The following is a 13,958-nucleotide window of genomic DNA, read 5'->3' as shown; positions in this document are numbered from 1 at the left end:
ATTTATAATGCAAATAAGATTCAACAAAGTACAAGTAATCTTTCACATGCATGAAGTTTTTTCAGTTCTGTAGAAGTGGCCAATTAAGAATGTATTAGAGAAAAATGGATTCCTGGGAGTGATTACAAGGCAGTAGCTTTAACGAGTAGTTCTGCACACGAATTGTAAATTTACATTGTAGCCTTTGGCCAAACTTGTCATCACTTGTTCATGTTGTAGCCCTAACAGTCTTGACATCTGTGAGTCATTCTCAGTTGGTAAAATAATCAAGTAAACTATCCCTGACTGATATCTTTCATTGGGACCATGGAATACCTTGTATTCCAAACATTGGTTAGACCTTATTCCTAAAGATATAACAGAATTAAGCACTATCAATGTTTTTCAAACTAAAGTATTCCTCTGGGACATAAAGGTGCTTTTTGCAACAGTTGGCTAAAAGATAATTGCTTTTGATTCCACCTTTTGCTTTCCTGTTGGTTACCATGTCCAAATTCAGTCATCTACCCCTAGGTGTATTATTGTCATTGTGATTTTATTCTGGGCAGCATAAAAACAGACGATATGAGGGGGATTGACAGGTTAGATGCTGAGAAGTTGTTTCCCCTGGCTGGAGAACCTAGATCTAGGAGGCATGGTCTCAGAATAAGGGGTCGGCCATTTAAGACTGAGATGAGGAGGAATTTCTTCACTCAGAGGGTTGTGAATCTTTGGAATTCTCTACCCCAGAGGGCTGTGGATGCTGAGTTGTTCAATATATTCCAGTCTGAGATTGATAAATTTTTGGACTCTGGGGGAATCAAGGGATATGGGGATCGGGCAGGAAAGTGGAGTTGAGGTTGAAGATCAGCCATGATCTGATTGAATGGTGGAGCAGGCTCGAGGGGCCGTATGGTCTACTCCTGCTCCTATTTCTTATGTTCTTTTGAATGATTGTTTGACTGAGTATGACACTACAGAGCCCTGGAAAAACCCTTCAGGGACTAGAGTCATACCTGACACACATGAAGATGGTCACGGTTGTCAGAGGCGAATCAGCACTACCAGGGCATCACTGCAACAGTTCCTCAGGGCCGCATCCTCTGCCCAACCATCTTCAGCTGCTTCATCAATGACCATCCCTCTGTTCGCTGATAATTCCAAAATGTTCAGTTCCTTTCAGACAATAAAGCAACTCATGTCAGCCTTCACTGGGCCCTGGACAACATACAGGCTTGAGCTGACAAATGGCAGGTAACATCCGTGCCCCATAAACGCCAGGCAATGATCATCGCCACCAAGAAAAAGTCTTAACTACCTCCCGCTGACCTTTAACAGCAACACCATTTCTGAGTTCTCCAGCATCAATATCTTGAGGGTCACCATTGACCAGAAGCTTAATTGGACCATCCAAATCAATATTGCTTTCAAAATATTGATCCTGAAAATGCTAAGGGCACAATTGATCTGTTTCGGCTTTTCATGTCAACAGGTTGGTGTGAAAAGCAGCAAACGTTGTGCTTATACGTAAAAAGGATCAGAATGACAGATCAGTGTCAGCAATGAAGATTTTATCAAAGCTTAGAGAAACTGGTGAATATGAAGCTGCTGCACCATCTCAATTGGATAAATCTATCTAGTCACCATTTTGGCTTCGGAACAAACTGGTTGACTTGTATTATACTCAATTTTATGGTCCTAATGATTCTCTTAATTCCCACCATGACGTCGAAGTATTAAACCTCTTATTACCAAAATATGCTAGACTTGCTGTAAAGCTGGATGCCCAGTATATGTTTTGAGATCTTGAATTGGGCATGTGGCTTTCTTTAGAACATCCAAACTCTACTACTGTGATTAGTGTATTCAAAGAGCTTACTTATCTCTGTTTTCCTCCTCATCAGTCATCTGATTCATTGCTTTTGCTGACAGTGATTAACTCCTCATTTGAAATATGAGCAGTACACTGGTGAATGACTGTAGACAGAATTGGACAGTGGGCTGATAGAATTATGTGTAATCTCAGAATAAGAAGACCAAGTTAAAGCTTTTAGAAATTTGACTGTGATGTTTTCCCACCTGCCTCTGCTCTATAGGTATATAAAGTGGGACTGCTCTTACATGGTTCCGCTCCTACATATGCAAAAGCAGCCAGCACATCTCCAGCAGTGGCATCTCTTGTCACTTTTGGAGTCCCTGAAGAATCTATCCTGAGTCCCCTCCTGCTCTTCATCAACATGCTGCCCCTCAGCAGCATTATCTGCAAACATGAGGTTAAGTTTCCATTTGTATGATGACAGCACCCAGATCTACCTTTCCCAATTCTCAACCACACGACAACCTCCATGCTATCAGACAAGCTGTCCGCATGAAGTGATCGATGTCAGAGCTTCCTCCAACTGCATATAAGGAAGATCAAAGCCATTGGTTTTGGCCTTCATCATAAACTCTGCGCTCTTGCCACTGACTTCAACCCCTCCCCCTCTCCCCCCCCCCCCCCCCCCACCCCCCGCCACTCATTTGGGCTGAAGCAGACTATGTCTTGTCCTGTTCAACCTTCACCTAAGTCCTAAGCTCTGCACTGTATCTATTGCCAAGATGGCTTATTTATATCCCCCCAACACTACTGGCCTCTGTCCCTACCTCAGCCTCTCTGTCACTGAAAACATTGTCCACGAGTTTGTTATCTCTAAACTCAATTATTCCAAATCCGGTTTTGCTGGCTTTCCATCTTCCACTATCCACAAATTCTAATTTCATAGAATCATACAGCACAGAAGGAGGCCATTAGGTTCACCAGCTCTTTGAAAGAGCTATTCAATTAGTCTCACTCCCCTGCTCTTTCCTCCGAGCCCTGCAAATTTTTCCTTGTCAAGTATATATCCAATTCCTTTTTGAAAGTTACTGTTTAATCTGCTTCCACCATCCTTTCAGGCAGTGGATTCCAGATCATAATAACTCGCTGTGTTAAAAATAATTCTCCTCATCTCTCCTCTAGTTCTTTTACCAATTGGGCCAGTGGGCCGATGAATGGCAGATGGAGTTTAATTTAGATAAATGTGAGGTGATGCATTTTGTTAGATCGAATCGGGCCAGGACCTACTCCGTTAATGGTAGGGCGTTGGGGAGAGTTATAGAACAAAGAGATCTAGGAGTACAGGTTCATAGCTCCTTGAAAGTGGAGTCACAGGTGGATAGGGTGGTGAAGAAGGCATTCGGCATGCTTGGTTTCATTGGTCAGAACATTGAATACAGGAGTTGGGATGTCTTGTTGAAGTTGTACAAGACATTAGTAAGGCCACACTTGGAATACTGTGTACAGTTCTGGTCACCCTATTATAGAAAGGATATTATTAAACTAGAAAGAGTGCAGAAAAGATTTACTAGGATGCTACCGGGACTTGATGGTTTGACTTATAGGGAGAGGTTGGATAGACTGAGACTTTTTTCCCTGGAGAGTAGGAGGTTTAGGGGTGATCTTATAGAAGTCTATAAAATAATGAGGGGCATAGATAAGGTAGATAGTCAAAATCTTTTCCCAAAGGTAGGGGAGTCTATAACGAGGGGACATAGATTTAAGGTGAGAGGGGAGAGATACAAAAGGGTCCAGAGGGGCATTTTTTCACTCAAAGGGTGGTGAGTGTCTGGAACGAGCTGCCAGAGGCAGTAGTAGAGGCGGGTACAATTTTGTCTTTTAAAAAGCATTTGGACAGTCACATGGGTAAGATGGGTATAGAGGGATATGGGCCAAGTGCAGGCAATTGGGACTAGCTTAGTGGTATAAACTGGGCGACATGGACATGTTGGGCCGAAGGGCCTGTTTCCATGTTGTAACTTCTATGATTCTATGAATTACCTTAGATCTGTGTCTTCTGGTTACCCACCCTCCTGCCAGTGGAATCAGGTTCTCCTTTTTTTACTCACAACCCTTCATAAATTTGAACACCTCTATTAAATCTCCCCTTAACCTTCTCTGCTCTAAGGAGAACAATCCCAGCTTCTCCAGTCAATTTATCCAAAACACAACTCCCAAATCCTGTCTTGCTTGCCCATCACTCTACATTAGCACCTCATCTCCCAATGTATTAAACTTAAATTTCTTGTCCATGTCTTCAAATCTCTCCACAACCTTGCTCCATTCTATATCTGCAACCTTTTCAAACCTTGTATCCCGTCCTGCACCCTTGTAATTCTGGCCTCTTGTGCAGAATTCTTCCCTTCTCGTGCTTCATCTACAGCTGAGCCATCAACCACCTCGGACCACTTTCTGAAACTCCCTCCATAAAGCCCTTTGCCTCGCCACTTCTCTTTCCTCCTTTTAAAAGCCTCCTCAAAACCCGTGGTTATCAATCAAACTTTGTCACCTCTCCAAATCTCTCCTTTCATGGCTCATTGTCTGTTTCCTTATCTGTTTCTATTTGTGATGCACAGTGGGAAGTTTGTTATATTATAGGTGCTATATGAATACAGATTGTTGTTGTACACATTGAGTTAGGACCTGTGCTTCAGTTGCCACCTGTGTACAGGGCCAGACTATCATACGAGGACGTCTCCAAAGACAAATGCATATCGATAATATAATTCCTGAGGAGGCTGTTACAGAACTATGCACACTCCTGCAGCCAGACTGGGGAACCAGGTCATTACAGGGATGACTAAGCCAGTTGCATTGAACTTTTGTGCAGCAGGCTTAGTCTAAGCAATGTTGAGAGTTTTCTGTCACAGCTCCCAAACATCAGTGTACACTTGCATCATGCAGGTCACTGACTGATTGTTTGACGTAACTAGTGACTTAATCAGATTCCCTTTGAAAACTAGCCACTTGACAGCATTCACCAAAGTGTGGGGCATTATTGACTACTCGTGGTCATTTGCACCCCTACTCCAAATGCCACTCCGTTCATGAACAGAAAGGGCTGCCATTTCATGAATGTGGAGCTGGTCTGCAACCATTGGAACAGAATTATGCCCATATTACCCTGAAAACTGCTATGATTTCTTCATCTTATGTCAGATTACAGTCTCATCATTATTTGATGGCAGCTTAGGGACCAATGATACGCAGTGCAGATATGGTTTATGGCACTATTGCAAAACCCAAGGGCAGGAAAGATGAAAAGCAGAGCATGCTTCCACCAATGTCTTAGTTGAGTAAACAATCAACATGCTGAAACAATTGGTGAGATGCCTGGGCAGATCAAAGCAAGTACTATAGTACAGTACCGTCTGGCCAATGTGGCAAAGATTATCATAATCTGCTGTGTCCTGCACAACGTTGCCCTAGAAAGAGGCATAGCCATGGAGCAGACAGGAGAAAAAATGGAGCAGAATAAGCTGACTCTGACCATGACACGGAAAACCGGTCTATATAACCAACAACTCAATCAGCAAGAGTTACCAGACAGGCTCTAGTCAAACATTCAATTAACTGTCTGAAACATCCAATACGTCATTTTCACGTGACCAGTATCTTATCACTTGAAACTTCGCCTCTATTAGCTCTAGCCATATCTCAAGAACCATGAATGCCACATAATTTTTCCCGAACTTCTATAATGTGCTTCACACAAAAACCATCGGGATCCATTCCAGTATCGTGCATCACAAGTTTTATTAACTGTCATAGTGTGTGCTGCAGGTATATTCAGTGCATCCTTCCCTGGTGAATGCCCGTGGTGAAAATGTATGACTTGTTTCTTCTACTTCTTAAATGTGTACTGGCATGCTGCATCAACAGCCCAGTGCTCAAAAGTTTTCTTTTAACCAAATTTTGAATTTTTTCTGTCTATTTTGCAGAACATTTTACCTGTATTGTGAAAGTGTTGTACAATTTATTATATACACAAGCTATTGCAACACTTTCTGTTAGATTCAGCGAAGAGGAAAGAACAGCCTGGAAGAATTCTGGTAAACTCAAGGTTAGTCTACTAATGTCAAATTCAAGGATGTGAAAGAAGGACTATTTTAGTACCATAACATTTGGTGTGCAAGTTTCAATTGTATGTAAGTCTCTCCCCTATGTTTAAGTTGTTACTTTGTTTTTTAAAAGTCTATGGCTTGTACAAATGTGCATTGTTTCCCTGAACTTCAAAGATGCAAAAGCTTGCATTATTGTCTGACTCATGTATCAACTTTACGGTGTATAACCTGCTACACCATAAAATTATTTGTCAGTTATTTATCGTTTTAAGCCTTTATTTGGTTATATGCCTTGCTGAATAAGCTACAAACTTATATAAAATAAACCCAGGAAATGGTGGGAATACGCTGCAGGTCTATCATATGTAAAGGGAGGATGTTACTTTTTCAGGTGTAGACTTTTTATTTGGGATGGGAATGTGGTAGATAACCAAGCTGCTTAATAGGGCTGAACAAAATGAAGGGGTGAACGGAGCATAGATAAAGAATCGGGTATAATGACTTCTATCACAAAGATGCAGTTAATGGATTTAATAGCTTGGAGATAATTTTTTTCAAAGGACCGTAATGAGATGAAAATGCTGGCTGATATAGAAGTATAATCTCAGGCATTGAAAAAGCAAAGGAGGGAAAAACTGCTAAATTGTGGAGGGCAATTGAGTGGAAGGTGAAAGGGAGAAACGGAGGGGTAAAATTTCTGAAATTGCTAAAGTCCATGTAGAAGCCTAAGGTAGAAAGATCCGAGTTGCACTGGGAGGGGGGAGTTGAACTGGCAAGCCTCTTGCAAATCATGGTAATACTTACAGACAAAATGGAGAACTTGAGCAAAGCGGTAATCCAATCTGCATTTGATTTCATCAGTATAGAGGATACACTGATGAGCAATAAATACAGTATATTAAATTGGAAGAAGTAGATATAAATCACTACTTTAGATGGGGGGAGTTTTCAAGGACCCTGGACATCAATGTGGCAAAAGGGACACACATTTTCTACGATTGCAGGGGAAAACCATCTGGAAGTGGGATGGGGAAGACAGGCTAGAAGTAGGAAGAATGAACAAGAGAATTACAGAGAGAATGGTCATTCTAGAAAACAGAGAAGGAAGAGGAAATGTGATTGATAGGATCATTTTGTAGATGATGGAAGATATGAAGACGAGTGGGATGAAAGATGAGGACAAAAAGGACAATGTTATTATTGAGAGAGAAGCCAGAGATCAGAGGAATGGGAAATTAGGCAGACACGATCAAGGCATTTGCTAACCATAAATGAGGGGAAACCTCAGATGAGAAAAAAAACAATTCAAAAGTTCTGGTGTAGAATGTGAAACCATCAGAGCAGATACAGTAAAGACAGAAACTGAAAGGGATGGAATTTTTACAGGAGGGGAAGTGGAAATCAAAAATATTAAAGTATTTATGGGAATATATGAGCTTGTAATAGATATCCATGGAAACTCCTTTGTCAAAGATTAAGAAAGAAGAGTCCAGGAAGAGAAGAGTTAGAGATGAACCACATAAAGGTGAGGGATCTGTGGAAATGGGAACAAAAGTCAAATGAAGTTGCCTGAACTGAAAGAAGAACAGGAAGCAGCAGCAACATCATCATCAGTGTAATGGAAGAAAAGGTTATGGAGGGCACCTGAAAAGGATTGGAACAATTTGGGTTTTAAATATTCGGATAAGAAGAGGTATTGTGGGACACATGCAGATTCCCATAGCAGCACCTCCTGTCTGGAGAACATGAATGAAATTTTCTCTTACTAGCCTTTGCATCTGGAAGATGATCATCAGCCATATTTAATTGGAGGAAATTTCTGCTCATCCAATATTTCATGTCGAACAAGCAGCATGACAAATCAAATGAAGTAGAGGGGTCGAGAAAGGTGGTAAGGCAGAGCTGGGTGTCGTCAGCACACAGTGGAATCTGATGTGTTTTCGAATGACATCGCCATGTCATAAAGATAAGAAATAGGAGGGGGCCAAGGATAGATCCTTGGGGCACTCCAGAGGTAACAGTGCGGGAGAGGGAAGAGAAGCCATTGCATGAAATTCTCGAGTGAACCAAGCCCATTGTTTCTGTATCATGTCTTTATACTACTGCATTTGATATTGTAGATTCCAAGCATGTTTCAACAGTTTGCTGTATCACTGTGTTAAGTATTGCTACTGTTAGTTGAGTCGCATAAGTTCTAAACGGATTGTGTTTTGCTATCTAGATTTAAATCAGTTAATGTTCCTTCCCCTTTCCCCCAAGTGCAATGATTATTGGATCCCTCGGTATTGAAACTAATCAGTTTCCCATCTGTTCAACTTGTTGCCATGTTTGAGCTACTGAAATTTGTAATTTTATTTACATGTTCACACCCTTATTAATGACACCTTCATGTCTATGCTCTTTTTATACCAACAGCACACATCAAAAAAAAATTCACTCCAATCATGATACTATGCCTGTTATATTTTCCTAGAATAATAGTTTATTATATTTAGACATTGTACCATATAACCATTTCTAAATCTTGTTTGTTTTTTATTTTTAAACTTTCACAGATCATGTGTAATTCAGATAAATCCTGGGAAGTATTACTAAGCCACATAATTGGTGAACTGTCAAAAGGAAAGCTTTACTGTGCAAGTGACACAGATCAAGTATCAATGGTATGTACACAAAGTAACTGTACTATATGAGCTTGCTACATTTGACATCTTCACAAGGTAAATTTTAATGAAGACCCACCCTATTTCCTTCCAAAATATTGACCCTATTTTCTTGCTATTACATAATTTATCTGTTTCTTTGAATGAAATAGAAGGCCAAGCTTTATCACTAAATCCCCAGAACATAAGTTTTAGGCCACCATACTGAAGCTGTTTAGTGCACGTCTAGTCACAGAGGGACGTGGGAAACATTCAAACCTTAGAAGCAGTATAGAGAAGAACCACAAGGCTGATCTCTAGTGTCAGTGAACTTGGTTATGAGGAAAAGTTAGAAAAACTCATATTACATAGCCTTGGAAGGGGGAGAATGAGACAGGACGTTATGGAGGTTTTTGAGTGGAATAGAAATAGTTAATTCAGGGCATTCTTTGAAGTTAAACTAGCTGTGTAGCACAAAGGGACATAAGTACAATTGGTAAATGGCAAGTTTAGGATGTCAGGAAGTCTTTCTTCATATAAAGAGTCATCAATACCTGAAATAGCCTTTCAACTAGGATAGTAGATGCAAAACTGGAGTCAATCAAGAGGCAGCTAAATGCTGTGTTAGAGAATTGTATGGATGATATATTTCTGTGGAAGGATGAGCTAATTGAATCAAATGGTTTCCACAGCTGTACTTATGTGATGCAAGTCCAATGCCTTGCCTCAACTAACCTTCCTGGCAACCATTCCAGCTCTTGATTGCACCCTGTGTAAAGAAACACTTTCTGGCAATTTTCCTAAATTTGTCCTTCACAGTTGTGAAACCGTGCCCTCTTGCTTGTTGCCTTGAAGTATCTGTTTCAAGTTTACTTTATCCCACTAAGTATCTTATGCCTTTCTATAAGATCTCCTCCAAGTTATTGCTTTACATATTTGAAGAGTCCTAGCTTATCAAGTCGTTCTTCATAGCTTTTCTCTCTGAAACCTTTCTCCTCAATTTCAATTTTCTCTTTGGTCACGTTCCACGAAAAAAAATTAGACACAATTGCATTCTAGTGAAAAAAAATTGAATATAACAGTTGCTATGACAGTTTCTCACACCATTATTAACACCCAAGAATAAAATTTGTCACTTGACAACACATATAACTTGTTTAAAACTGACATATAAATTTGGCCACAACAACTTTTCTCCCTCCCCCACACAAACATTACAAAATGCCCCACTAAGCTTCTGAACATCCTAGACTAAAGTTGTATCCTCCAGCTGGCTGGGTTGTGCCTCTCGAGGCAAACAGTTGAGCAAATTTTGTACTAAATTTTTCTGTCCTTGTCATCACCTACAATTCCCATTGCAATCGCAAAATTGTTGCAGAAACAGAGAGAGGAACTCTGGGGATGTATAAAGGGAGAAACTGTCGTGCCACAGGAGCATCTCTGGCTCTGCCGGAAGCAAATGGGAAAGTTGATATCACGGCTGAACATGCTCACAATATAAAACACCCTGAAACCAACGATCAACAAAGACGATAGCAGTATTACATAATAACACGCTGTGTTTTACCCTACATAATGCTCCTGTATACTTTTATAACAACATTTCTTGTGTCCGTTACCTACATTATGACTGTTGAACCTGTGCGTTCATTTTCCTCTTCTTCATTTGTTAAGTCTCTGTTTTTCTCTTTTCTAATAGTTTATTTTGATTATTTTCTAGTTGCATAATAGAATCATTAAATAATGAATAATATTTCTCTCCAATTTCAATTTCTCCCCAACTATGTTCCACTAAAAAAAATTCTATCCAATCACATTGCAGCAAAATGCTTAAAAGCAGTATTTTTTTTAACAACAACAACTTGAATTTATATAGCGCCTTTAACATAGTAAAATGTCCCAAGGCACTTCACAGGAGCGTTATCAGTCAAATTTGACACTGAGCCATAAAAGGCGATGCTAGGACAGGTAACCAAAAGCTTGGTCAAAGAGATAGGTTTTAAGGATCATCTTAAAAGAGGACAGAGAGGTAGAGAGCCGGAGAGGTTCAGGGAGGGAATTCCAGAGCTTAGGGCCCAGACAGCTGAAAGCACAGCCGTTAATGGTGGGGCGAAGGAAATCGGGGATGCACAAGAGGCCAGAATTGGAGGAACACAGAGTTCTTGGAGGGTTGTAGGGCTGGAGGAGGTTACAGAGGTAGGAAGGGGCAAGGCCATGCAGAGATTTGAACACAAGGATGAAAATTTTAAAATCAAGGCATAGCTGGACTGGGAGCCAGTGTAGGTCAGCGAGCACAAGGGTGATGGGTGAACAGGACTTGATGCGAGTTAGGATATGCAGCAAAGTTTTGGATGAACTCAAGTTTATGGAGGGTGGAAGATGGCAGGCCAGCCAGGAGCGCATTGGAATAATAGAGTTTGGAGATAATTAAAGCAACAGCAGATAGGCTGAGGCAGGGCGGAGACAGACGATATTTGTACTATTTTGCTGAATGAATTAATTAGAAAGCTTTTATGTTGCAGCTGAAGAGAGTAAAGTAACAGACAAGACATTTGAGTCCGAGGGTAGCCAGTGTTTCTTTTGAGGGTTTCTTTTGAGTGTTGGGATAAATATCTGTACAACACATAAACTTAGTAAATATATCCTTGTCATCTCACGTACGTGAAACACAGCATCTTTTCCACAAACTAAGATACAATTAGCCCAGTCACAATGTTAAGCTCAAGGCATCAACAGTTTACAATAGCTGCGCCCTGCAAGTGACAATAGCAAATGACTCAACTGTGTAATAAATTCCAGTCTGCTGCACTATTAAATGGTTCCCATATGGCATAGAAAATAGATATAAAGACCTAAACTTAAAAAAAAATGAAGCTTAATACAAAAGAAGAGTATGTAATCAGTTGAAGATTTTTTGAGGGTGTTCATGTTTATTTTATTTTTAATGGTTGACCATTTTAATATATTAACCTGTGCTGTAAGTTGGGAAATGAAGAAACAGTAGAACTTTTAAAATATCAAACAATATGGAGTTCACTGTTATTATTTTAATACTTTGTCTTATGTTTTGTGCATGATCGCTACTCCTAAATTTGCATAATTGCAATATATAATATATACAGTGTTCATTTTTAAAATATCTTTAGAGTCATAAAATTCTGGAATTTATTTAAAAATGACCTAGTAAATGAAGAGTTTTTGTTTTCTTTTTAACTCATCAGCTTAGCACCAGTGTCTGGTCTCCTCAGTCCATAGAATACAGTATCCAGCAGTTCTGTCTGCCTTTCCTCAGGACTACCAGCCTTCTTCAGCAGCACCTGTTTGGTGATGATCTTCCCAGTTGTCAGGTATTTCAACCACACTAACTCCCCATTCAGCGTGTAACATGATCATAATAGGTACAGCACAGGAGGAGGCCATTCAGCCCGTTGTGCCTGTACCGGATCTTTGAAAGAGCTATCCAATTATTCCAATTCCCCTGCTTTTTCCCCATAGCCCTGTAATTATTTTCCCTTCAAGTATTTATCCAATTCCCTTTTGAAAGTTATTATTGAATCTGTTTCTACCACCCTTTCAGGCAGTGCATCCCAGATCATTACAACTCGCTGTGTAAAAATATGTTTCCTCGTGTCGCCTCTGGCTCTTTTGTCGATCACCTTAAATCTGTGACCTCTGGTTACCAACCCTTCTGCCTCTGGAAACGGTTTCTCCTTATTTACTCTATCAAAACTGTTCATGACTTTGAACACCTCTATCAAATCTCCCCTTAACCTTCTGTTCTAAGGAGAACAACCCCAGCTTCACCAGCTTGATTGGCACCCGATCCACCACCCTAAACATTCACTCCCTTCACCACCGGCGCACTGTGGCTGCAGTGTGTACCATCCACAGGATGCACTGCAGCAACTCGCCAAGGCTTCTTCGACAGCACCTCCCAAACCCGCGACCTCTACCACCTAGAAGGACAAGGGCAGCAGGCACATGGGAACAACACCACCTGCATGTTCCCCTCCAAGTCACACACCATCCGACTTGGAAATATATCGCCGTTCCATCATCGTTGCTGGGTCAAAATCCTGGAACTCTCTTCCTAACAGCACTGTGGGAGAACCTTCACCTCACGGACTGCAGCGGTTCAAGAAGGCGGCTCACCACCACCTTCTCAAGGGCAATTAGGGATGGGCAATAAATGCTGGCCTTGCCAGCGATGCCCACATCCCATGAATGAATTTTAAAAAATCTCTCCACATAACTGAAGTCCCTCATCCCTGATGCCATTCTAATAAATCTCTTCTGCACCCTTTCCAAGGCCTTGACACCCTTCCTAAAGTGTGTGCCCAGAATTGAACACAATACTCCAGCTGAGGCTTAACCAGTGTTTTATAATGGTTTAGCATAACTTCCTTGCTTTTGTACTCTATGCCTCTGTTAATAAAGCCCAGGATCCAATAGGCTTTTTTTTTAACAACCTTCTCAACTTGTCCTGCCACCTTCAAAAATTTGTGTATGTGCACCCCTAGGTCTCTCTGTTCCTGCACCCCCTTTAAAATTGTACCATTTAGTTTATATTGCCTCGCCTCATTCTTCCTACCAAAATGCATCACTTCACACTTCTCTGCGTTAAATTTCATCTGCTATGTGTCTGCCAATTTCACTAGTCTGTCAATGTCCTCCTGAAGTCTGTTACTATCCTCCACATTGTTTACTACATTTCCGAGTTTCGTGTCATCTGCAAACTTTAAAATTATACCTTCTATACCCAAGTCCAGGTCATTAATATATATCAAAAAGTACAATGGTCCTAATAACCCTGTTGAACACCACTGTATACTTCCCTCCAGTCTGAAAAACAACCGTTCACCACTACTCTGCTTTCTGCCCCTTAGCCAATTTTATATCCACGCTGCCACTGTTCCTTTAATCCTATGGGCTTTAATTTTGCTAACAAATCTATTATATGATACTTTATCAAATGTCTTTTGAAAGTCCATATGCACAACATCAACTGCTCTACCTTCAAGAACCCTTTCTGTTAACAAAGAACTCAATCAAGTTAGTCAAACACGATGTTCCTTTAACAAATCCATGCTGATTTTCATTTGTTAGCCCATACTTTTCCAAGTGCCAATTAATTTTGTCCCAGATTATTGTCTCTAAAACTTTCCCCACCACTGAACGTTAGGCTGACTGGCCTGTAATTGCTGGGCTTATCCCTCTCCCCTTTTTTGAACAGGGGTGTGACATTTGCAATCCTCCAGCGCTCCGGCACCATCCTCATATCGAAGGAGGATTGGAAGATTGTGGTCAGAGCCTCCGCAATTTCCACCCTTATTTCCCTCAGTAACCTAGAATGCATCCCATCTGGACCAGGTGACTTTTCTACATTGAGTACTGCCAATCTTTTAAGTACCTCCTCTT

The 13,958-nt window shown here is 40.7% G+C and overlaps 1 protein-coding gene across 4 annotated transcripts in view; it reads left to right on the top strand.

Annotated features, from left to right (window-relative positions):
* The window catches only part of ubr3 (ubiquitin protein ligase E3 component n-recognin 3), a 323,662-nt gene that overhangs the window by 274,646 nt on the left and 35,058 nt on the right, over positions 1-13,958 (top strand). For all 4 annotated transcript variants that reach the window (XM_067987503.1, XM_067987502.1, XM_067987501.1 and 1 more), the window contains 3 exons: positions 5,776-5,897; positions 8,454-8,561; positions 11,762-11,887. In XM_067987503.1, the coding sequence (XP_067843604.1) occupies positions 5,776-5,897; positions 8,454-8,561; positions 11,762-11,887 (356 nt within the window). The remainder of the gene's footprint in view (positions 1-5,775; positions 5,898-8,453; positions 8,562-11,761; positions 11,888-13,958) is intronic.

This window comes from Heptranchias perlo, chromosome 7, assembly GCF_035084215.1.
Source record: "Heptranchias perlo isolate sHepPer1 chromosome 7, sHepPer1.hap1, whole genome shotgun sequence".
Lineage (NCBI taxonomy): Eukaryota > Metazoa > Chordata > Chondrichthyes > Hexanchiformes > Hexanchidae > Heptranchias > Heptranchias perlo.
Note: the sequence above shows the minus strand (reverse complement) of the source record. Positions and strands in the feature narration are given on the sequence as shown.